Source organism: Haplochromis burtoni, unplaced genomic scaffold (genome assembly GCF_018398535.1).
Source record: "Haplochromis burtoni strain Fernald_Lab_line unplaced genomic scaffold, NCSU_Asbu1 Contig_189, whole genome shotgun sequence".
NCBI lineage: Eukaryota > Metazoa > Chordata > Actinopteri > Cichliformes > Cichlidae > Haplochromis > Haplochromis burtoni.
In genome coordinates, this window is record NW_024582550.1 from 80,170 (window position 1) to 106,242 (window position 26,073).

The 26,073-nt window shown below is 39.5% G+C and overlaps 2 protein-coding genes across 5 annotated transcripts in view; both read left to right on the plus strand.

The window, feature by feature from the left end:
• The first annotated feature begins 5,851 nt into the window (after positions 1-5,851).
• On the plus strand, positions 5,852-19,505 carry mpv17l2 (MPV17 mitochondrial inner membrane protein like 2). Of its 4 annotated transcripts, XM_005934914.3 has the most exons (8): positions 5,852-5,975; positions 6,758-6,976; positions 7,348-7,509; positions 7,816-7,892; positions 8,297-8,425; positions 9,524-12,107; positions 13,819-14,193; positions 15,904-17,379. In XM_005934914.3, the coding sequence occupies exons 2-6, from the start codon at positions 6,787-6,789 to the stop codon at positions 9,620-9,622; spliced, it is 657 nt and encodes a 218-aa protein (XP_005934976.1). In that variant the 5' UTR covers positions 5,852-5,975; positions 6,758-6,786; the 3' UTR covers positions 9,623-12,107; positions 13,819-14,193; positions 15,904-17,379. The 4 variants fall into 4 exon arrangements, with proteins under 4 accessions (XP_005934976.1, XP_005934977.1, XP_005934978.1 ...); XM_005934915.2 differs by lacking the exons at positions 5,852-5,975; positions 13,819-14,193; positions 15,904-17,379 and adding an exon at positions 5,982-6,105 and having other exon boundaries at positions 9,524-10,653; XM_005934916.3 differs by lacking the exons at positions 5,852-5,975; positions 13,819-14,193; positions 15,904-17,379 and adding an exon at positions 6,132-6,640 and having other exon boundaries at positions 9,524-10,653.
• A 1,404-nt stretch (positions 19,506-20,909) lies between these two features.
• Positions 20,910-26,073, plus strand: part of LOC102294988 (cAMP-specific 3',5'-cyclic phosphodiesterase 4D) — a 100,610-nt gene continuing 95,446 nt past the window's right edge. The window contains exon 1 of the mRNA XM_005934905.3: positions 20,910-21,092. The gene's annotated coding sequence lies outside the window, so the exon portion shown is untranslated. The remainder of the gene's footprint in view (positions 21,093-26,073) is intronic.

Consider the following 26,073-nt stretch of genomic DNA (forward strand, 5'->3'; position numbering starts at 1 on the left):
AACGGTACAAAGTGCTTGAAAGATAAAGACGATTCTGATTAACTGAGTAACTGATCCGACTGTATTTTTTTTTAATATATATATATATATATATATATATATACAGAAGTGTTTGTAAAGATTAAAATTTACAACAAAATGGACAATTCTTTGTAATGTGAAGAGAAAAAACGTACAATCCTACATCAGAACCGACATGCTTTTCTTCCTTTGCAAGACCTTGTACCCGGTGAACTTTTTAAACAGGGTTGGAAAGTACTCAGACCCTTTACACAGGCAAATATCTCAGCTTTCTGCATTAAGACTGTTACATAAGTGTGTATGCGTTATGAGGTACGTGTATTTGTAGTAGTAAAGGTCAGGATGCAGGAAAATAATAATGAAACAACGAAATTAATTGACAGAAATGAGAAGCCACAGCGCTGGTTTTAAAATCTTACTTTTTTTTATTCCTATACCTCACGTGATTATGAAAATAGTTACTTACTATTTAGTCGAGTGACATGCCTCAAAAACCAACTTATCTCATTTAACTGCGTCCATCGGTTGAAAAAACTGTTTCATACACGCAGTTGTTATCCCAGCGATTGGTAAATAAATAACGGATATCTAGGGTCTTTTTGAATAAACAACGTCTTTGAGCTTGGCTTTTATTTTGAAAAGGGAAAGAACGAGTTCCAGTCGTTTTGTAACTCGGGTTGTGAAGGCGACATAAATGAATGACAAATGGGCGGGGTTTAGGGGTACGAGAAGGATTGACGTCCTGTCTAACGAATCCGGATCCGTAATCAGCGTCCTGAAATATTCCACCTCAAACACTGAAGCGGTCTTTTATTATTGATGAAAGCTGCCGGAGAGGCTGAATTATTGATTACGGGGTCAGCAGTAACCACTGAGTCCATTCCCACCCAATAAAAGACACCGGTCCCATAATGCACTGCAAAACCATCACACTCATATACGTTTCATACGGATGCGTTGTAAGGTACAACGCCTGTTTCATAAGGCAGCTGTAAGCGCTGCAGAGCGGATTTTATAAAGTAACAAGAAACTGATTTTAAGCACAGCTGGATCTTTTATACTGAAAGCATGTCACTGATTATTAAAGAATAGCTTACATTTAGTAGAAAATTGCACGTGATGATGATGTCACTGGAATTAAACAATTGCCATTCAGTATTATTTTTTGTTTTGTTTTTTAACTTATTAATCATGCTTAGTATCCACAGAAAGAGCAACGTTCTTTATCTTAGTGTTTAACTGTTTACATTTATGAGCCAGTGAGCTGAAATGAGACACAATAACATTTTTAAAAGGATAATAAGGATAAAAAAAAAATAGAAATGTTGCTTTCCTTTAGTCATGAAAATAGGCATATGTACATATAGCATGCCACATAGTCACCTAATTGTGTTTTAGTCCCAACAGCCCTTTATCTGTGTCCAAGGCAAGAGAAAATACAGTTGTAGGCACCGTGTTAGTATTCTTGCGGCTGTCTGCCACAGTTTCTGCTGTGCTGTTACTATGTCAGCAGGTGACCGCATTTTACTGGGAAAACCTGTTTGCTGGAGAGGAGTAACAGCTTGTATCCACATTCTGTTTAGAGATGACCTGCTGCCTGAAACATGGTCAGCTGTAAAGTCGATTCAGTGTTATGGTCAGTGTCTTTTTATGAGCATGTCTTTTAAGTGACAGCTGTGCAACAACTGCATAAACGATTTTCAGCAAAGTGAAAATGCAGTTAATCGTCAACTTTCACTGCTTTATGTATTGTATGTAATTTTCATATTTTTGTATTTAGACACAACCATCAAATCAGTTTTTTCCCAACAAGCTACACGTCCTCATCTAAACCTAACACCGAATGTTCTCATTTATTTTACTGTATTTTGTTGTCAACTGACTGCTTGTCTGTGAAAAATGCTTTATAAAAAAACCTGCACTTTACTTATTTATTTGCTATTGTATGTAATCTATATAATAGTAATATCATATATATAGCATGTAGTCTATATAATAGTAATATCATATATATAGCATGTAGTCTACATAATAGTAATATAATAATACAATAGTAATAAGTAGTTTACATCAGCGATCAAAATATGGCTTTAATTTCACAATTTTTATTTATTTATATAAACATAATTGGAGAACTCAAACAGTGTCCTATCCTTGGTAACGACTGAGTGAAATATTAATGTGTTTTTTATCGCTACTGTTTGCACCTGCAAGTGTTGAATTATAGCGATTTAAATGTTTGCATAATGGTGTAATAAAAGGCTTTGTTAGTGTTGTGTCTTTACTTAATGGGGCCATTGTCCTGTGTGGAGGCTCACAGACATTTGAATAAGGTGATGTAAGAACCATTCACTGCTGTTTAAAGAACTGGTAGCAGCTTGAGAGACACGTTTTACTCTTCACAGCTTATTCAGCCTGGGCAACAGTAGTATGTTGTAAAGGAGAGGCTGATAAAGTGTTTTACTAACACTATCAGACCATATAATAAAATATAAGCTATCTAAAGCAGTGGAGTCAGACATAAGGGCCAGAAGGTTCCCGTTCTCTATGGCTTTGCAAAGTGTGAATATTAACAACACATTTGTTTGTTTTTATTGTGGTGCTTAAACTATTTTTTCACAAGATGTAAAATATGTGGAAAGTTAAAAGCATTTTCAATAAACAAAAACATAAAATACTACTGTTGTTTCTGTACAGGCTTTTCCACTGTTGTCTGTAAATTGTAAGGCATGTGTCAGGGCAGTTGCTTTACAGAAAATTGATTTATTTTGGAAGTTGAAACATGTGCAATCATAAATAGAAATACAGTATATCTATCTATCTATCTATCTATCTATCTATCTATCTATCTATCTATCTATCTATCTATCTATCTATCTATCTATCTATCTATCTATCTATCTATCTATCTATCTATCTATCATCTATCTATCTATCTATCTATCTATCATCTATCTCATCTATACTATCTAATCTATCATCTATCTATATCTATTAGTCATATCTATCATATCTATCTATCTATATATCTATCTATCTATCTATCTATAGTAGTACGATAGATAGATAGATAGATAGAAGATAGAATAGATAGATAGATAGATAGATAGATAGAATGATAGATAGATAGATAGATAGATAGATAGATAGATAGATAGATAGATAGATAGACATGTGACTGAAGAAGTCACTTGGATGAGTGACAAAACCCACTGAAATAGCTACGTCCAGATGAACATAATCAACATTTTGGGATTTCCTTACCAGGATGATTGAACATGCATCAAGACATCAAGACTTCATAACTGCATATTTTTCTGTCCAGTTATGCTTTGATAGCACTGGCAGTGCTGTAGTGATGCCATTATGAAAAATGATGGTCCAAATTAATGACAGTCTTTTGTGCACGTTCAGTGCCCACACATAGCACTGCTGTCACAATTTTTCATATTTTTTAAGAGCATGACTTTCAGGTGCTGTTTTAATGGATGTAGTTTTCGGCCTGCTGCTTCCTCTTTTGTCTGTCCAGTTTGATCCAACCTGCAGAGCCTGCCAAGATATGCCAACCTTTCAGCTAATCATTATTTGAGAATCATCTTATAGGCATAATAATACTATTTTATGCTATAAAAATGACTTTTTACTTTCGGGGATTCCACTAAAGAAATGGGAATGAATGAATGTTATGCAAGATGGGTTTTTTTCATTTCCTCCATTGTCTCCCTAACCTGTGTTCACTTTTGAGAGCACAGGTTAGGGAGATGGCAGGGACAATATACACAAGGCTAAATTTGACATGTGTCAGATCACTGTCTTTATTCAAGAATAATTCATGTTAAGTATAAAAACAAGAAATGGGTAATAACTACATGTGTGTTTTGTGTGTGTGCATAATATGCATACTTTTCTTGTTGTATCCAAATCAGGTAATTAGGAAGATGCAACACAGCTGGGCAAAACAAGGCACAGGTAAACTGAGACAAATGACAGGGAAAGCAAAACTGAACATAACACAAGCAGGACAAGAGACTGTCAAAATAAAACAGCAAACCACCGTGGAGACATACAGACTTGATAAACACAAAGCGAGAATAAACAGGCTCAGAGAGAGTCTGTTGTACTTTGTTGTGCATGCCTTCTAACTGCTGATTTCTCCTCTGGATTTCTTGAAGTATACAGGTCTTCCTGTATTTTCTCTTTTTGTTGCTTTTGCGCCTGCATTTCAGTGTATTTGCTAGCCTTTGTTGTGTTTCTCGATGTTCTGATGCTTGCAATCTATTTCTTTCGGTTTTAATTCCTTTCGCTCTTTCTCTTGAAGAAACTCTTCATTTCTGTGCAGTGTTTTATCAAGCCTTATTTGCAGCACTCTGCATTTTGTCTCCGTGTCTTGGAGTTTGCACTGCATGTCTTTCTGTTTTATGTCTTGTTGATTTTCTTTGGGGGGTTTTCCAGGCCTTCATCGAGCTTTCCTTGGAGCTCCTGATTCTTTCTGTACATATTCCTTGGAGATCCAACTGTATCTCCTTAATAAAAGCTTCCCTGTCTTGAAGCTGGTCAGACATTTCTTTTAATCCAGTGCTCTTTTTCCTGTTTTCTTTAATCAGGCACATCTGCTCTCGTGCTTGACCAAACATGATTCCCCAGCCCTCATAAGTAATCTTTATGTTGGGCTGGCGTTGCGTATTGTTAGTTTGTTGGTCTTGTCTGTTCATGAGAAATTCGTTGTGCATTTCTTCCAGGCGTTTATATTGTGCCTCCATTTGTTTGCACTTCTCCTCTAGTTGAAGTTTCTCTTCCTCAGTTTGTTTTTTTTTTCTGTTCTATAGATCGTAATTTTCGTTCCTACTTTCCTGTAATGCCCTTTGGACGGATAAGACGCCATCTGGGAAAGTTGGCTGGCCACTTCAGGAAGGACGCTGGCCGCTGAGGTGGAACAGTTGTAAGTCTAAGTTTGATACTGATTTTCCTTTTTTGGTTAAACAAATGCAAATAAAATGTAATAAACTTTCCATCTCCTCATCATCACTGTTACAAAAGCACCGGTTTAATTAAAAAGAACCTTTTTACTAGGGTTTAACACATTTACTCTCTCTCTCTCTCTCTCTCTCTCTCTCTCTCTCTCTCTCTCACACACACACACACACACACACACACACACACACACACACACAGGTCCCCAAAGGCAGGGTCCTGCCAAGGTGGCATTTTTTATTAAAAAAGTAAACTTGACAACAGCACAAAAATTGTTCTATAGTTTTAATTTTTATCTCAAGCATATTCATCTTCCTATTCCATCGCCATATTTTCATGACCATATATTTTTGGGACATGTGATTATTGATTATTACCGAATTATGAACTATCATAATCTTATGATATTCATAAAAAATATTACTGCCATTAACTTTTATTACTTCCTTTATTACTGTCCTAAGTCATAAATGATTTGACAGGGGGCCATAAATCACTGGTTTGACATAAAGTAGCCTACCAATATTCCTCCTTGTGTGGACACAGCACTCGTTCATCCACTGAATCTAGTAGCTTCTATGCCTCAGTGATTTATATTTCAGTGTTAACTGGCTTAACAAACAAACAGCATCCCTCTCAAAATGGTCAGGAACAAGGACTAGACTCAAAATGGGTGAAAACACGGCCAATATCCAAGAAAAGCTTTTAAAGAGTATCATAAAGTCTGGAAAACGTTTACTCACAACCACTTTAAAAAAAATTACACGAGAGTCTGGCTTCTTGGAAGCAAAATATAAAGAAATGTGGGGTGTCCAAGAACGTGGGTGGTGGGTGTTCTTTGTACAACGAGTTTTCGTTGTTCCTCCCGACCAGCAGGTGTCGCCATCACATCACTGCGCTAATCAGACATTTGCTCACCCGTCCAAGAGCACGTCAGGTCGTGGATGCAGTCTGCGGATACAAGAAAAAAACTTCTCTTTCCTGTAAGGTTTTTAATCGTCGTTTCGCTCTTCATTGCTGGTGGATTCGTGTGTTTGACTGTGGGTTTATTAATGTTGCGTTGTTAAGTCAGGGAAACGCATCATCTACGCGGAAACGCACATACCGGCTCAGGTTCGCCTCATCTGTCTCTCTGTTGCATGTCGCGTTCACTGGTATCATTGTAAAACCGAATGTAAAATTTCATGTAAACGTCAGTGCCGACCGGGACTGGATTGTTTTAAACAGAAAACATAAAGTGTTCGTCTCTGAGCTGTTAGACCAGAAACTAGCTAACGAGCAGCAGCTTGATAGTTGAACTTTGAACTCTGAGTTTTACAGCTTTTTCAGCACTTTCGGAGATTAATAAAGTCTGTAGTGGTGTTTAAACTACATATGTGGTATTCTTCTCACAGAGGTTCGCAGTTTGTGTGTATATATAATATACGTTGTGCACATAAAATTGCTTTTAGGTTTTAAGTGAGAAAACAGTGCGGCGCAAAATCAACAAATAATAGGGACCAAGTGGTGTTCTCGCTAAATCTCACGATATTTTAGTATTTGACTGGTAATTTACACAGGCACGTGCATTTACACTCACAGGTGAACAAACATGCCTCCACGTGTCAGCTAGCATTATATTTCCTCTCTCCCTGTGTTGGAAGATCAAGTTGTGTCATTTGTTTGACTCCTTTTATTACAATTTGTTTAGTACAATGAATCTACCTATCCGCTGGCTTTCCGTGCATGAACCCTAAATGTTTGTCTTTTTCCTTCTTCTCCACAGATGACTGTACTTTCTCCTGTCTGAACATCATGCTTCCCCGTGCGGGTAAAGAGTTTCTGGTCCGGATACGGTTCTCCTGGAGGCCGTTCTTCCAAGGCCGCTACCTGCTGGTCACCAATATCATGAGTGGAGGGGTGATGCTGTCTCTGGGAGACATCCTACAGCAGACTCGGGAGAAACACAGGGATCCTGGCAAAATCAGAGACTGGAGCCGAACAGGTGACACAGAGTTTTATGCATTTAATGTCATACACCATTTTCTTATTTTGGCTGATATGCAGGAGAGCTCCAGATCTGTACAGTTTCTAAAATAAAAATATAATGAACTCAAGTAATTTTGGACAAAAGCATCTGGATTGTTGTTAGAATTATCATTTGATTTGGGGATACAGAGGAGAGCATGCCAAAGAACGTGTGCAAAACAAATGTAGTTGTCAGCAGTAAAGATTCTGCCAACAGGATTATGCTTAAACACTTTTTAAAAAACAATTCTTACAAAATAAAAAGGAACTCCTACTATTTTGTAATAATCTCATGTTGGGCTATCATGATTTATTTCATGCACGGCTGTTCTCTGTTTGGCTTCAAAGCTCGCATGTTTGCCGTGGGCTGCTCCATGGGTCCTCTCCTGCACTACTGGTACATCTGGCTGGACAGAGTGTACGCGGGCAAAGCTCTCAAAACCTTGGTCAAGAAGGTTGTGGTGGACCAGCTGGTTGCTTCCCCGACCCTGGGCATGTGGTATTTTTTAGGTGAGAAGGATTTTACTGGTACTAAGTCCTGCTTCTCACACGTTGTTCAGGGTGTGAGCACATGAACAGTTTGTCAGTGACGCGCACACACACGCACACTTGAGAGAACATGTACAGAGGCAAAGGTTGCGCATAAAGATGTGGGTAAGGAAAACCCCCGCGTATAAGACATATATGGGGTTCAAAGGGTATCTGTTTCAAGTAGGCTCAAGTTTAGCAGTTCATGTTTATAAGAGCGCTTATCTGAGGGTGGTTTTAATAAAGTGTGGCGCTGACGCATGTCTGACAGAAAACTGTTTATCGCAGGTATGGATCTCATGGAGGGGCGCAGTTTATCCGAAGGATGGGCAGAGTTTAGAGGCAAGTTCTGGGAATTTTACAAGGTAAGTAAACCTGGAGGTTGAACATTAATTGTTCTTCATTCATCCCAACTGAAATTCTTCTTTGTCTTTAACAGAAGATGAGAATTTAGCGTTTAAACTGTAACTGAACATTGAGTAACATAAAATATAACTGTGCTCTACACGGCAAACAGAGGAACTTTACGAGTTACGACTATAAGTTACATGTAGCAATTTAGCTCTGTGCTCTTCTGTCTTAAATCTTGAGGTTGTTGTTACTCAGAAGGTTAAAAAAAAAAAAAACAACCCAGCAGAGCAGATAAAACCTCCCAGTCTCAGCTGGTAACCTGCTGAGCAGACGGAGCACACTTCCCCCCCTCTTGTCTGTTTCTCTGAGTAGTTAGTACCTGCTTGTTTATCTTAATGTGCGTTGTTCTTGCTGACAGGCAGACTGCTGTGTTTGGCCCGCTGCTCAGATGATCAACTTCTACTTTCTCTCGCCCAAGTTCCGCGTCGTGTACATCAACTTTGTCACCTTAGGGTGGGACACCTACCTCTCTTACCTCAAACACAGAGTAAGTCAACCACACAGGAAGTTTTTGGTTTTGTTACCTCTTATTTTACCAATTAACAGCTGTACGGTGCTGTGTGTAGCTCCTCCCAGCTGTGTGTGTTCTGTCTGCTTACACATTTCCTCTGGGATGGCGAATGGAGCTGAAACTGTGTGTCACTGGTAGCAGATGGTATGTTTCTGCTCTATGCTGATTGGCTGACAAGTGGGCGGAAATAGGGAAGAGTGTGACAGTGGAGTTCACCAGGAATGGAAGAACTACACAGCAAAATCTCCAGTGTTAAATTAACACTGGAGAGTGTCTATATGGGTCCACACCTCTGAGTGTTAAATACAACACTGTTGAGTGTTAAATTAACACTTTTGACAGTGTTATATGTTTAAAAGTAACCTAGTCAGTTTTGAAGATTAACAATGGCTAACACTGAGCAGTGCTGCTTTTCTAACACTGGAATATTTCTAACATTTTGAGTTATTTTCCAAACATATAACACTGTCAAAAGTGTTAATTTAACACTCAGAGGTGTGGACCCATATAGACACTCTCCAGTGTTAATTTAACACTGGAGATTTTGCTGTGTATGAAGAAAATTTCAAAGATTAAGAAAAGCAGCATTGTAAGCGCAGGCAGCTACAGTGGACACTATTCATTGTTTGTAACAGTTTCACTTCAGCTCTTTGAATGTCAAATGAACTCTCTCTCCACGGCTGGTTGACCAACAACAGCACAAGAGAGAATGATCTACAGATGGGTTGCACCACATACTTTGTATGCTGCCTCCATCATACAGCAGAGCTCCCTGCAGATAGACAGGCCATCCCTGTACTGCCAACGCCATCCCTGCTGAACCATAGGTTCCAGTATACAGGCAGCCAGTCGGAGGAAAGCTGCTTTAAGCAGGAGGCTGACAGCGGGTGAACTGAGGGGCTCTACAAAGGCTCAGTATGAGCTCAAAAGGATTAATACGGTATATTGGGACTCTTACTCACCAGCGCTGCCCATGAGGTTCATTGCATCTCTGACTTTTCTAATCACTTATGTACAAAAGTGAAGTGATGTTGATCATGTCAATGCATCCACTGATTTGTATTGTCTTGACAGAAAGACGACCCCCATGCTGAGCTGGCATTAGACAGCAACGTTGCGGATGTACAGAAGGAAGTGCTGCCACAGTCCGAACCGTTGGAGGAGAAGGCTTAAAGAAGCTCAGTAGAGAAGATACTTGTTGCTGTTTTTATGCATTTATACTCTTCCTCCCTTTGGAACTGCTGTCGGACTGTTGTGTTCATGCAACGGTGTGTGTTCCTGTGTTGGTCACTCAGATTTAAACTGATGCGTCTCTGGGAAGTTTGAAGTTAAAGTGCTGGTACACTTCTTCTTAACTCCCAAAGAGTTTAAATGTGTCTGTTTATGTGTGAATGATGTGCGCATGGATGAGAAGCTGTTTCACTGCCCTCAGGTACAGCATTTACTGTCAGAGTGAATTGAGCGGCTGTTAAGGGGAAGGTTTAAAAAGTCCCAAAAGTCATTGGACCCAAATTTTAAATCTAATTCTAGTAATGCTTTTACTTTATTTTTTTTAATATGCTTTATTTAAAAAAACAAAAAACAAAAAAAACAATCAATATTGATGTGAGAGAGCTCTACTACATAACTGCTTCAGCAGCAAACCATGTCTTTGAACATTGCCTTAATATATCATCCAGTGCTGCGTTTGTTTTAATGTCAATCACTCCATTTAACTTGACCCTCTGAGGTCAAATGAAGCATGATTATGGATAGATTTGTATTTTGTCATATCACATAGAATAACCGTTGAAAATAAGTAATTTTTAACTGTGCAGTAGTTTTTCACTAGTTACTGTAAAACTGACTGTATATTTCTACCAGTTTAATTTATTGATGATTTTTATTTTTTAGCTTTGGCAGGTCCAGTGATGATTTAGTTTATGTGATGATGGGGGGAGAAAAACCAGTATAAATGGTGTTAGCATAAACACTGTGAGGGTGGGGAGCGACACCATCTTCGGTGCTGCTGCTGTGTTCGTATAATGTATTTATTATATGAAATATTTTCCCAGAGTTCTCCACATAAAATGCATCATTGGTGTACTACCTGTGTAAAAGAGCTGAGAAGCCATGTATCAGAAGTCTGCTAAGATTTCTGAATGCTGAAGAATTTATTTTCACATAAATTCAAATCAAATAAAAAAAAAATCTTTCTTTTGGCACTTTTGTGGTTCTATCCTAATTATCCATATAGTTTAGTTTGGACACATTATGTTACAACATGTTATCAATATTGAAGCAATTGAGAATTAAATGGGATAAAGCCCCCCCCCCCTTATTTTTATAACCCAAAAGTAAACATGGTTATATTTGCCCTCCTTATAATGGAGGAGGCTATTACCATCACTGTGTTGGTGTTTTAACAGGAGATATTAGGGACAATGTTACAGTTATTCTCATATGAATGACATTTATATAAATGTATTCTTTAATACTGTGCAAAATTCTTGAGCCACCCCTCATTTTCAAATATTCTCCTTCACAATAACCAGACTTTCTTGTATTTTTAAAGTGGCTTTAAGCAATAGTTCCCTAGATCTCTTTCAGTTGTTTCCTTTGGACATTGACTGCCTTTTTACTCATTTTCACTCCAGTCCTTGTTCTGTACCATTTTCAGAGGAAACATTAGCAGGGCATGTTGTTGCTAGCAGCCCATCACAACAATGCATAATTTGTTCCCATTTATTTGGCCGAGTCTGAAATATGCCAACGATAACACCGCGTGTTGTGTTGTGCCAGCATGGAGGTTCCTAAAGAGCTCTAAGCTGGGAACCTCTGGATGGCAGTGTGACCTAAGAAAAACAAAGAGACAACTGAATATCTACAGCAGATGAACGATGTCTGAAAGTCACGTCGTTTTGAAAAATGAAAACATCCAGAAAAGATCCGAAACGTGACCTGAGAGACACACCTGACCCTTAAGCTACTGTTCACTACTGTTCACTGAGGCCTCATCAGAAATGGTCTCAGGGGAAGGATGGATGCCAAGAAGTCAAATTTACACAACGACTGGTCTATAAAGTTTCAGTGATGTACACAATATCAAAAACCTTAAAACAGCATAAAAATGAAAGAAAGTAAAGTTGAAGACTCAACTTAAAAAGAATAACATGCGAGGCAGAAATAAGCTCCACTGCACCTGATTCAACAAAAGTGTCAAACGTGCAGTGGACAAAATGATTTTCTTGTTTCATCAAAAATAAAGTGTCCAGCTCTGTGCTGCAGCATAAGCAGCCTGCACAGTGCAGAGTAAAAGACCTGGGATAGCATAGGTCATTGCAGCTGGCAGCATGAGACAACTTTCATGTTTAAAATCTATTTTAGAAGTAAAAACTAATCTGCAGCTGCCTGCAGCAGGAATAGAAGCAAAAGCAAACACACACAACCTTGTTTAAATATTGACTGATAGTGTGAAGGGTTTAATGCTTGATATGCAACAGCCCGTGTTTGGAGCACATCCTGCTGTCAAGGATGTAGTTACCGCGTGTGTGTGTGTGCATGTGCGTTTGTCTGTGAATGTCACTGATATGACTGCCAGCCACTTCCCCTCTCAACATGCCCGCAACGATGCACCTCACTCTGCTGGTGTCCCTGTTAACAGCGACAGTCATCAGTGGTAAGTCAGCATTTTTCAACAAGTTTTCACTTCTCAAAATTTTGTGTTCTATATGTTTGAACGTTAGGCTGAAGTCTTGTAGAAGTGCAAATTTATGCAAACAGGAAGCTTCGTGCAGTGAGAGACAGCCGGCCGGTTTGCCTGTGGCAGCGCGGCTCTGGCTCTTGTTTTAAGTGTAATAAGAAGCAACCGTGTGCTGTCACAGACATTTGTATTCATTCTGTTGCTGTTCATTACTACAAAATTCATATCATAAGTAAAGCGTGTATCTGTAAAACATAAGGGGAAGTTCACACCTGGGTGTAGACTGGGGCTAATATTTAATCAGTGATAGTGAGCTGAAGTCGAGCCTCCTGTGGCAAACACTTTACTGAACACACGTTGCAATTGCTTTAATATTACCTGACCCACTGCTACGCGCCAACACAATCTGCTTTTAGACACTTGCAGCATGTCGTCGTTTTCTGAAATTTACTTTGTTTTTGTTCTTTTGTCAAGTTTAAAGCCATTTCTTGCCTCAGAAAGTTGTCACAGCATTCTTACCTTAAGCTCCTCTGGATCTTTGCCCACATCGCATAATTGTACAAGTACAGTTATGTGATTTAAAGCTCCTAAACGCTCATGTATTTACCATTTAAAATCTCAGCTTCGTCATAGTTTGAAGGTTTTCCGGTGTGTTTTCTTTGTACACAAAGCGGATTTTAGGGGTAAAACAGTAACAGGTAGAGCAGCTACAGTGTTGTTGAGGACCCCAACCTGAACCCTAAAGTGCCTACACTCAAACATCTGCCAAACTTCAATCCCACACGGCTCCGTAAAGAAATCTAAAACCGTCTTCATAAACAGTCCGAGGCCACAAAGATGATGCACATATAGATTGTTATTGTCTCAGGGGTGTGAATCTAACATACGTAGCTTCCTTAACATGATTTTTATGATAAACGTGGTGTGAGTGGGTGTGGGCGGTGACTAGAAGATGAAACTTACAGAGTTCCATGATGAAAGTGAGCTTTGCGTAATGCATCATTACTATCATGTTAATTACGTGTGACTTAAGTAATAGTGGCAAAACTCCAGAATAGTGAATTTAAAGGTGTAGCATTCAAAATTTCTAATCTGTGATAATAAAGCTTATATTTAGGTTAAGGTAGGGTTACTTGATTAAAACGAATCAAATGTGAAATAAGAGCCTACATGACCACTTCAGAATCACCTGGGATTTATTTTTGTACTATATTTGCACTCAATAAAATGATTTTTCAGCAATAATTTTGAGTAAAACGCAGCTGAAATATATCCTTATTATAGAGTTTACCAAAAATTTAAGTACCAGCAACGTTCTGTTAGTCTGTGTCAGACATCAGATATGTATTTTGCTATTCAAACTCTGGGATATTCAATGATCTAAAAGTTGGTTATAGAAAAAAAATCATACAAAGCAATTATTTTGTGTCAGAACTTTTTGATGATTACAACAACACCATGCTCTGTCAATAGGAAGGGCTAGGGTTAGTGCACAGCATTAAGCCATGCTTGTCTGCATTAGTGCTCTCATGCATTAAAAACATCCAGTGCAAGTATGGAAAAATGTAATTAAAACTTTCTTTGTGGTTTGTTGGCACCTTTAAGATGCCAACAAACCACTTGATCATTATCTCAATAAGGTGTGAATGCAGCATCTTATATTTATGTGCTGTTTGCTGCTCTGCAGAAACCACCACTTCATCCAGCTCATCCACTGCACAAACAACCACTAACAAACCACAGTCACCAACAACAATACTCCAGACTACCACTGAAAGAATAACACATCCAACTACAGCTGAAACGACAACACATCCAACTACAGCTGAAACGACAACACATCCAACTACAGCTGAAACGACAGTGCAGTCCACGACCGTCATCACTTCGGCTTCACCAAAAACGCTGCAGACAGACGACACCACCCCCAGCCCACCTCCTCAAACCACAGCAAACAACCAGACATCAAATGAGACAGCTTTACCAACTGAAACAACACTCCCATCTGCATCAGCATCACCAAACATCACTGCAACCACCACTGTGAACACAACCAACACAGGTCAAAAAACATCCAGTCTGCTCTTTTTTGCCATTTTAAAAGAAATTAATGCACTTTTGGGGGTTCAAGGACAGTGAGAAACAATACAGATAGACAAATTTATACATAGCAGTGCCACACTTTATGACCTAAAGCAAACAAAATGCTTTTGCGTGCACAGAAGATTGAATTCATTTGCATGTTATGGTGGATTTCTTCTCAGGTTTCAATGAAATTTTGATGACAAGACCCAGATAGCAAGGAGACATTGACTAAACATTGTTTCAATATCAGGTGCTTCTATTGAATCAACGTTGAAATCTGACGTTGACCCAACGTCACTTTTGCACCCTTTTCTAATATTGAAACAATCTCAGATTCTGACATTGAATCACTGTTGAACTCTGATGTTGATTTTCCATCACTTTTGCACCCTTGGTTACTATTGAAACAATAAAGTCATGATTAAAAATCAGTACTTAAAAGGTATTTGTATTAATAAAAAACCGCTGCAAATTACCAGCAATACTTAAACCTGCAAAAAAGACAATTGTATATGATCCACAAATAGGAAACCCATAAAATGCTGGACATTGACTTACAATTTGTCATGTCCATAATAATATCCCTATAAAATGAAGCATCTGGCATTATGTAATAAAAATGACATCTCTGTATCAATTACAAAGTAATTTATTATATTTTTAAAAAAGTTTCTTTGTTACATGTATTGGTTACAGGTCACTTATTTTTTTTAGTTTACTCGGGGATCAAACTGGATATCGGGCATCCTGCACCACCCATGTTTTCTGAAGGGTAGCGGAGACATTTCTGCACGCACTGCTTGGGCGAAGGCAAACTCAGAAACAGCGTTTACCCCCTGACCCGCTGAGTCAGACCATCTAGGACACAAACAAACACAAAAAGAAAAAAGAAAAAAGCCAAATTAGAGCTTAAATATGAATAACCTCTTGTCTATTGTCTTCAGCAGGGAGAACGCATCTAAACTACTAGGCTGATTAATATGAAAGTCACAAGGCAGAAATCAGCAAACTGCTGCCTCACTTTGATTCTCAAAGAGCCATTAGCTAAAAAGCTCAAAGCCTATAAAGATAAAACGAATAAACTAAACTATTTGCAGTGAAATGCATTTCTATTCCTATGTGTTGGATCTGCCAACGATAGCCTGCTGTTGTCTATTCAAGCAGAACATACAGGCCATTTTTAAGCAGTTTAACCAAATTTGACAATTTCTAAAGTTCAGGGCTACTAAAGTCCCACAATCTTTAAGAACTTACCATTGCTTTATTTGCCTCCGGTCATTGCAGTTCATCTCGTCTATGTTGTTAAATGGCTAATCCAGAGGCAAGGACAGGGTCAGTGCTGCAGGATTAACGGAAGGCTCTGAACTTCTCACGGAGGTCCCTGACTTCTCAGCTGTTATCATGATTATACGTTTTTGGAAGGCTGCATCTATTGAAAAGAACAATAACACAAAGAATACTGGCTTGTGATAAACTGGATAAGCATTGTGATGAGAAAAACAACTATATCCATAAGTGACAAACAACTGCCTGGGCAGTTTACGTCAATTAATAAATGAGGCATAAAACCAATGGTGTGACTTGTGCAAAGCAAATATGATTTCTTCTTACATTAGTATAATTTCAGCTGTGTCCAGCAAATATTGCATTTGTTTATCTCATCGTTTCTCTGTTTGTCCCCCCTCAGGTTTTTCACCCGACTGGGAAAAAGATGACCTGGCGTCAAACCCCGGCTTAGTCGCTATCATTTGCATCTTCTGTATCGTCCTCGCCCTCGTTCTCGTGGTACTCACAGTGAAATGTATCCGATCGCCGAGATCCAATTTTGAGAGGCTCGAAGATATGCCGATGGTGAGATAGAAAACGTGACAGATATTCACAGTTCCAGAGGGTGAATCCTAATCTTAATCTTACTGTAGGTCTGGTATACCTCTTAAAAATCAGCACTGAAACACACAAAATGACAAACTTCTTGAATATTGTTTCAAGAATATAATTCATGAGTTACAGTATGAGGCTCTGCCTGCTGTAGGTTACTCATCCCAGCAGGGGGAGGCAGGTGCTGGTTAACACGTAGAAAACATGGATTTGCCCGTAACATGGATTTGGAGCAAGGCCAACATGTTCCAGGATTTTGCTTCACGGGGATGTTAACTGTCAGCCCCCCCCATGAGTAACACGTAAAAGTTTCCCAGCATTAAATGTCGTCTTCTTCTTGTTCCTGTCTCCTTAGTAATGAGGACAGTGGTTTCTCATTTACACGAACAGGAAGTGTGAGTGGATTGTCTGTGTATGAAAAGTGTGGTGACTGTTTCTCAAGAGAAGCTATCATTAGAGCCGTATCAGTGCGTCGCCAGATAGTTTTAAACTGTTGGCATATCTCAAACTCAGCAGCAAGGGTCTAATCAAGAATGAGATTTCTGAAAAGGAAACCTTCTCTCTCACACTAACGGAGCACTTACAAGTTCATGTATGTATCTAGTGTGCAGAGACAATATCACAAAGACTTTTCAGATGACCCACAATGAGGCTGCCAATATGTGTGAGTAACCGCTGCAAAACAAGACCTGCAGCGCTGTACGGACCAGTGTTCTTTATAAGGTGTTCTACGAGTGTAAATCTTTATTGCTGCATGACTGGGCATTGTGCTGGAGTGTACTTTATACCGTACGAGCTACATATCCGACAACATGGGCTGAAAAACAACTGATCCTCCAAAATGAGCAGGTCGGGACTTAATGATAACTTGCAGGGTTAATAAATGACAAACAATCCCCTGTAGAAATCGGATAATATGATCTAGATAATGTCCATGTATGACCACATCCATGACGCTTTTTTTCTTCACACATTCTTAGCAATTTCCTTTTGATTATTCCTGACATTATGAGAAAAGAGAATAAGATAAGTATGAAACATTTAAGCTTCCCTTCCCAGGAGTTTCTCAACCTCATCTTCACATGGTAATCCATTCTGACATTCACTAATTTAACATTTAAAACGGGTAAAAAGACGATTTTTTTTAAGACGCTTGTCTCCGTCAGCTGATTGTCAGTCCTTAACGTTAATTACATTAATATGCCTAAAGCGGGACAGCAAAGACTTCACCTATTGTTAATCTGAACGGGGAAAAGAATGCCTACAGGCAATCACTGTAATCGGATAAAAGAAAAACAACAGAACACATTGTACTGTAAAAGAACCACTTTAGTTCAGATGGTAAAGCAGGTACTGGACATTCAGTGCAGGCACTTTATCACCACGCTGACTGCTGGTTAACTGTGAATGGGTTGTTTGTTTTCTGTGAACTCTCAGGGCAAAGTGAATGAGGAGTCTCCGTTCGCCCACTACTCGAAATGACAGAATGCGCTTGTGGACGCCGAAGGCCCGGGACGGGTCCAACCTGCCGAACGACTCTGACATCATCAGGCTCGTCTTTACGTAGCACTTTATTCAATGCCTTTGACCTGCTTAATTCATTTTGGTTTTAATTAAGTGTAATCAGCTAACTACAACTGTCGCTTCCTCCATAGTAAAATCTGAAAATCAGCCTGAAAGGTAAACCTTCATACATAACGCTTGCTAAACTGGTGACATGTATAATCTTGTAAGCACTACAACTCAGAATTACACATGGTGATTTAATAAGATTGCAGATTTCGATTTTACATAACGCTTTAACAAAGTCATAACTGGAATGCACAAGTGTACAAATGTGATCTTATCTGGAGTGGCATATATGACGTATGAATTGTGGGGTATGAGGTCTTCTGTGCAAGCAAAGCTCAGACGCAAAAAGTCATAGTGCTGAGCACATGTTTTAGACCACCGGCCAGTGTAAGGTTTATGCCATAGCTGTTATAAATGAACAGTTCTGGTACTTACCAAAATCATTTTTTAATGATTCTGTAATAGTTAAACGTGTGCTCTTAAATTAAGATCATATTTTTAATACTAAAATATAAATATTGTTGTCATTATTTTCAAATTTACTGTTATCAAAATAGAATAAAAACAGTAAAGGCATCATTAGTTTATGATTAAATTAAATTTGATTAAATTACAGTTACTTACTTGCATTCCTGAACAGAACAATTACTGCTTGAACATCATGCTTGATTAATTTCTGACTTCCTACAGACATCCTCAGTGTGGGTATTAAAAAACTTGTTTTAAATTAGCTTTTTGGCATATTTCAAAAATATTTTTCTTTTGTTTTTCTAATAGCAGGTAGTCTAATAAATGTGTTATGCACTGGAAATATCAGAAAAACTGTGGGGCCCTTGACAGAATCTTTATGGCTAAAAACACTAAACAATAGGCTCATGTTCTTATTACTGATAAAAAAAAAAATACTTGTGTATTTGTATGCACTAAAACAGGTACCGCTAATTGTTTCTATGTTCACTCTAAAATTAATATCAGGCCATTCACATTAGTCACATCAGAAATGTTTCCAGGTTCAGGAAAATCTCGGGACTCTTTTCCAACAAAAACACGTGCAATTCTACTTTGTCTTGCTAATCTTGATAAATGTAAACAGATTTGCTTATGCTTATAAACAGATTCAAATATAGAATTGGATCCTTTCTGCTTTAAATGCCTTAATAATTAATATCCCTGAGCTAGCCTGCACAAAAATGATAAAAGTCATATTTCTAGACATTTTAATTGTGGCTCAAAGTAACTTTTTTCATGAAATGCTGTCACACTGAGTCTGTGTGGCAAATCTGCTATCCTACACTCAATTTTGCTGTGACTTGAATGCTTTCCTGCCATTTCAACAAAATGATTTAATAAGTCAGTGTTTTGTAAATCGGGACGATCACATGCTGTGTACCAAGTACATAATTGTGATGTTTTAATGAAAATAAAAACATTGATGTGGTGTTTTTCACTTTCCTGTAATGTGTCCCTTGTTGCTACCTCAGGTTAAGATTACGTAAACCTTTTACCCAGCCAGTTATCTGGAAAACCCCACCAGCAACTTCCTTTAACCTACTAACTGTTGTCTTCAGCTATGTACCAACATGCCAGAGCTCCTCAGACACATGACTCACACTCCAAAGATAAAGAGAAACATCTCCAGGGCTCGAAGGTGAGGATTACCCAAAAAGGCCATGACTATTTAAGAGGACTGGAGATTGAGGCTAAACCAAATGAGCGTCTGGATAAGAATGTGACTGGGACCTCATTACCAAGACATCCTGCCAATGAAAATATAAATGGGCTACATGAAAGTGTGACCACTCAAGCGGTTTTGTTTGTATTAGAACTGTGAATGATTCATATTTTGTGAGGAAACCCTTTAACCCTTTAAGAGAGACACAAAAACAAGCTGTGGGAATCTCAGATGTGAGGCATTAACATGAAAGCCTTGTTTGGTTAAAGCACAAGACCTTTTATGAGTGTAACTGAACTTTTTTGGATCTAAAGAGTTGCACAAGCTGACAGTGGAAAGTAAAAGAGAGGTTTAAATTCCAGATAGAAAGATACACTCAGTGAAAAAAGACTATGTGTGCGACTCGTGCAAGGAAACAAACAGGGCAAATTAGGACTGGCTAAAAGATCGATCTCGTAAAATTCCTCAGATACCACTGCACTGCTCTTGTTTTATTGTTAATGCTGAGATAAGGACAGGGGAAAAAGCACTGCAATCAGGTCAGATGGCATATCAGGGAAAGAACTATTTGAGCATCTCTTAAACTTTGATCTTTTGTTATAATGATCCAAATCTGCTGATGAAGTTACTTTGTGAAAAGAAATTTCCTCTAATATTCTGAGAACGGGCACAATCATTACTCAAAAGGAACGCAAAACAAACTTAGTAGTCTTAACGCAAACAAGTATTTAAAACTTTGTTTTTTTTCTTGTAAAATCTTCCACTTTTTTTCAATACTGGACTCAAACATAGACAAATTCACAACGATGGCTGATGGTCTGTAGCATACACTCACTGGCCACTTTGTAAGGTACCCCACAAATATCTATTTAGCCAATCACATGGCAGCAACATTTAAGCATGTGTACATGCTCATGACAACCTGCAGAATTTCAAACTAAGCATAAGAATGAGGTAAAAAAAAAAAAAAAGAAGTGATTTAAGTGACTTTGAACATGGTTGGTGGTGTCAGATGGGCTGGTCCCAGTATTTCAGAAACTGCTGATCTGCAGGGATTTTCCCACGCAGTCATCTCCAGGGTTTGATCGTGCAGCCGACAGTTCTGCAGCAACCGTGTGTGACGCTCTCGTGTCAATACGGACCAAAAATCTCACAGGAATATGACCCCATCACATTATTAAATATTCACAAATCTAAATAAATCTATGCCACGTATTAACTGAATTATGAACACGTGTTAATGCAAAAGATAGTCTTATTCAGTACTAGCAAGGTGAGCGCAGACTGACAGTCCATAAAACGTAGTTTTAACCAAAAACGTGGAGGAAAAAACAGAACCATATCACCGCCGATAAGTTTAAGTGACCTAAATAAATGACAGATAAACAAAACAAACGGAATCAGGTGTACGTGCCAGATCAATCGAATAGTAAAAAGGTACAAAGGCGCTTCAGCAGCCAGGTGCACTCAGCTGCACCGGGCGTGAAGCTGGCCTGCCACAGACCTCGTGGCCGGCGTAGTGAGCTTGTTTACGTCTCGCGGCTTCGCTTCCTGCCATGTGATCCGCTGGCTGACGTCGCAGTGACGGAAGGGCACGGACCTCTGCATGCAGCAGAGTTTGAAGTCTAAAAGTAAGTGACTAATTTGCAGCAATAAAAATGGATAAATGCAGTAGTGTTACCTGAGCAAGTTCGAGCAGTACTTCACTGTAAAGGCAGACGAGACGAGACGAGACGAGACGGCGGGTCGCTGCGGTGAGTGTGAAATAAGACTTTAACTTCCAGACTAACTGTAACCTGCACCTCAGATGCGCTCAGATGGGTTACTCCTAAACAGCTTTTTAACGGAGTAACCCGACGTTAAAGACTTCAGCGCTGACAGTTTTCTCATGAGAGAGGACATTTAGAAGAGCACCAGTTTCCTTTTCACACTCTTGCGGTGGCGATCAGAACCCTGCCCAGATACTCAGCATTGATTTCAGAGCGATCATAAAGAAAGTAAGGTCACATCTGATCATATATAACACACTCACCTACTTCTAATAATAGTCATTGTGTAAAAAAAAAAGCAAGCAAACAAAAGCAAACATAAAAAACCGTCTACTCCATAAATGTTTCCATGCATGTTCTTCCTTGTAATCGTGATAAGATTCTGTTGTAGTGGTATAGTTCTGCTCTATTACATGTCAATAATACTTTGAACGGCAGGATTTATTAAGCAGTTCGAGGGGTAGTTTCAACTGTGTGCGTTAAACTTTCTGAATAATTCATCTTCCCCAGCAAAGCCACAAGGAATGTTCCCTCCTTCTACCTTTATCTCCTTCCTTCCTTCCTCCATATCTGCTTCCTTCACTCTCTCTGTGTGACCCCCGCACAGACACTCAGAGCGTCTTCCTCGTTTTCACACAGATCTTCCTTTCCTTCTTTCTGTCTCTCTTGCTTTCACCCAAAAAACTGACAGCAACAGCTGAAATACTATCTCGCCTGATCATCACCTTGTCGTTATCTCCCTTTTCTTTCTGACTTGTTTTCTCACAAACAAACGCATAGTTTCCAAGCCACGAGTTACAAGGAAAGCGGTCTCGACATCTTCATGTCTCAGCATGCACACTTGTCTTTGCCTTAAGCTTCTAATTGGATCTTGCAAATGTGGGTGATTTGTTATTTCTCTGCTGTATTGCTTGTACTTTGTTTACCACTTTGCAGCATTTGCCTTCCTGTAAGTACTAATATAATCACATTCCTGAAACAGACTGGGGTTATTGTTATAGAAAATGCTCATACAGATACATACAGCTGTTACCGATTAGGAATGACAGATCAGAAATGACTTTTCTAAATATCTGAGTTTTTAGAGAAACTCGTGTTTCCCGCGTTTAACTCTACTGGAGTATGTTTTATGTTTCCCCTTTAAACACCATAAAACAAATGCTCTACCTTTACAAAACGGATTTTTAACAATAAAGGCGTGTGCGCTTCCATTTTTGCCCATTTCTGTGAGAATGTTTGAGATGGGGTGAGTTTTTTGTGGGTCAGCAGTGATTCTCTCAGCCTCCCTCCATCAACCCATTAACAGGAGTGATCAGGTCTCCCCAGTGTGACATGTGAGAGAGTTTTTCTCTGTCCCAGAGCTTTCATTCACACAAACGGGTTACATAATTCTGCAGTTTTCTTCTTGTTCGGTCAGACCCGTTTTTTTGCCATGGGAAACTTTTGAAATCCTGCAGTATCATCAGTTTGAGAAACAAAGATAAACAAGGAAGAAAATGCAGAATGATCCGTGCCACCTGGAGTCATCCAGTGCAGCTTGGAGTTCTTGCCTAAGGACTCCTGAATCACGGACCCTAAAGTTAGGGGGCTGTACGACTGGAGGCACAGCCACCCGAGGGAGACCGTTCTCTCTGCATCCATTAGATGGCAGCCTGCCACACTGCTAATCCTCCTGTCTCCTGCTCTCCTCATCTGAGCAGAATCACAAAGCTTGTGCCTGAAACTGTATGACTCACTCTGTTTGACAGAAAAATGAGATTTGTCTTGTCACTTTATTAGAATTGACAATGGTGAGAAGAAGAAGGGGAGGCTTTGGAGAGAGAAAAAAGTCACCGTGCCATTTATTGACATCTGACTAATTTACAGTCTTAATTTTTATCAGCAGCGTTTCTTTCATGTAATTACTATTCTTACAAATTACGTCGGTCATGACTTGATTCTGACCTATGTCGCATTTATTGCGAGGATCTATTTGCGTCATTTTTCAATCATTTTAGATCAACCACTTGATTTGGGATATAGCGCCGTTTGTAAGTCATGCATGATTGTTGCGCAGACTTTTTCTAAGTCTTATCAGCCTAGATTGAAAGAAGCCTGTCTGCTATCTGCTGTGCGTCACCATAAATACCAGCATCAGAAGACGCCTTGGGTGTTCACTTTATGGTAGCAAGATTGGAGGATGTATAAGAAGGTGCCGCCGCTCTTATAGTTAATCATTACATGCTGTGCTGTACAATAGTGGGGAGTTCAACTAACGTGCAACGTGCGATCTTTTGCAAGGCTGGGTCGCAAAGTAGTGTAAAATGAGAGCTGTTGATGCTGGGTTTACTTAAGCGAACGGAGAAATGTGCGCAATATTTTTATGCATGATTGCACTGGGTAAAAAGCGTAACACTCGATCTTGTTATGCTCACTTTGCCTGATAGCAGACAGAAGTTGCAACTTGTTGCACTTCTACCTTAAGTGTGGCGTCGCTTCCAGTCTAACTGATGTTTGCAGAGAAAGATGATCACCTTACTCCTTGGCCAAACCCCACAGTTTGACAAAAATAGTGACGGGTAATCGTCAGCCGTCACCCAGCTTCCATTGGGTTAGCCATGTGTGGTTTCGGTCCAATTTTATGTGGCAATTCTGGACCATCAACTCAGTGGAGTGCACCGATGCAAAGGTCTGGAATCACTTTTCAGCGTCTTTAAGTGGTTTAACCTTCCTACCACGCCTGCATTTAATGAAGCACTTATTAACTAGTCATTAGGGCTTTGGTATTCTGCCAGCTATGCTTATAAACAGACCCATCTTCCAGCACACATTCTAAATAGCCATTGCAGACAATTGCACACATAACTAAAATGCTATTCGTGGTTCTATTAAGTAGTTTTGTCAGGGAGCCCTGCTTTTTAGAAAGTTGGTAGCTTACACCTTACTTGGGGTCAGGGTGTTCCCAAGTAAGGATTCACAAGAGATTTGTGCCTGAGAAACCCATCATCCTCTGAGCTGAAAGTCATCTCCTGTCAAGTAAAAAAGCCACCTGACATTATTTCAAGAAGCGACAGATTGCCACAAATAGACAGACCTTTGAAGAATTGTTTCTGCACTCTACCAAAAAGCATCTTGAAACCAGAACATCAAAAAAAGAAGAAGAAAAACCCTCCTGTTGGGGTGCGCTTCAAAGGACAGAGGGTTTTCAGGTCTCAAGAAGGTCCTTTTTACCTTATAGGCAAAAGCAAATAAAGACTGCAGCATCACAGTGAGCTCTCCAAAGATTTAAAAATTTGGAAAGATCCACTTGGTGTTACAACTTGAGATGAGAATCCTTCTGTCACAGTGTCTATCTTCAATGATTCTCAATAGCAGGCCTTTTTCACAGCACACATCTTCATTTGTCATGCAGTTGTAAAGTGGAAGCAGCTATTCTGAGCATAAAACTCCCATTCATTTTCCTTTTTCCAGTAGGTAGGACTTCATGACTCACACAGAGGCACCTCTGCAGCGCTCTTGGTTGAATCATCGGTGCAATTAAAAAAAAATATTGACTGTATAGGAATCTATACATTGGAGGTGGGGTTGGGGGGGGCATTTAACGATCTCTTCCAAGATGCATTTTCATTGCAAACTGCTGCCTTTTAAACCTTGAGATGTGCCCTAACGACACACACACGCTCACTTTATTGTGTTGTGCTATCTCTGGATGATGGCTTCCCCTCTATAGAAATTTTAACTGCATCTCCACACTTTCCTCATCTATCATATTTGTGGTTATGATGGTGTAAAAAATACCCTCAGATACAGCAGGTGGATGCAGGGATGACGAAGGGGTGGATTTAGCGGGCGCACACGTCACAGGGAAAATTTGCAGCTCAAATTGAGAAGTCGTGTTTGGTCTATTGTTTGAGGGTAATGAGGTGTGCTACATGGACAACGCAGCTCAGTTTGATCGGGCCATCTTATTTCTGGTAATAGTGGCTCTGTTTTATTCAGTAACAAGGTGGCTTCGGTCATATCAGCACCCTAAAACTGATGCGGTTAAATGGGATTCAACCTTTCTTACTGTGATGTGTGAAAAAGGCCCATAAACAAGTTCTGGTGTACATCAAAACGAAGATCACATCCCCAGAACTAGTCCACATGCCCAGACCCCTACTGCCTTGCTCATGTTGCTAATGACCCCCGTGCCTGCCCCTGTGGGTGGTGTCTTTCCGGGAGAGAGGCCTGGCTCCAGGCATGGTCAACCAGCTCCATTTCATTCCGGCTTTCTAAGTTGAGCTTTTTCTGGCATCTGGATGGGATTATTCCTGGTTGCCTGTTTTTGGAGGTGTTCCTGGCACTCTGAGAAGAGACCCTGGGGTAGAACCAGAATGCCTTGTAGTGGTTATATTTCTCATCTGGCCTCCCTCGGGGGGAAGTGGAAGGTGTGGTGGGGAGAGAGATCTCTGGATTTTCCTGGAGCATGACTGTGGATAAGTAGAAAATAATGGATGTATCAGAACAGATAGGGATAGGTCTGAGTTTCACTCACATCAGTGTAGTTGTGCTTTCTCATAAACTGCTAAACTGAATACACCTACATTTTGTGTTTTTGTTAACAGTCATACCTGCTGCTTTATTACTTGTAGCTTTACACACAGCACACTTCACAGAATTACTCCTGTCTAACAAACAGAAAAGCCAGCATCACTGAAACTTTAGACAACATGCACTTTAGCCTTTTTAATTGAGTTTAAAGTGAAACTATCATACTATTGTCTGTGCAAAACCCACAAACTCTGATAGTACATGTGTGTCTCAGAAGAGTTTCCTGTTTATATTAATGATTAATATGCTGAGCACAGTTTGTTTTTCTCATTCTGTACATTCCCATCACTTTCATCTATCAGAGTGTGCACGTAAGCACGGCTGCCTTTGTAATGCTGCTCAGTCTAATAACTAATTCCACGTCTCTGGCTCAGAAACCTCAGATGTGTATGCA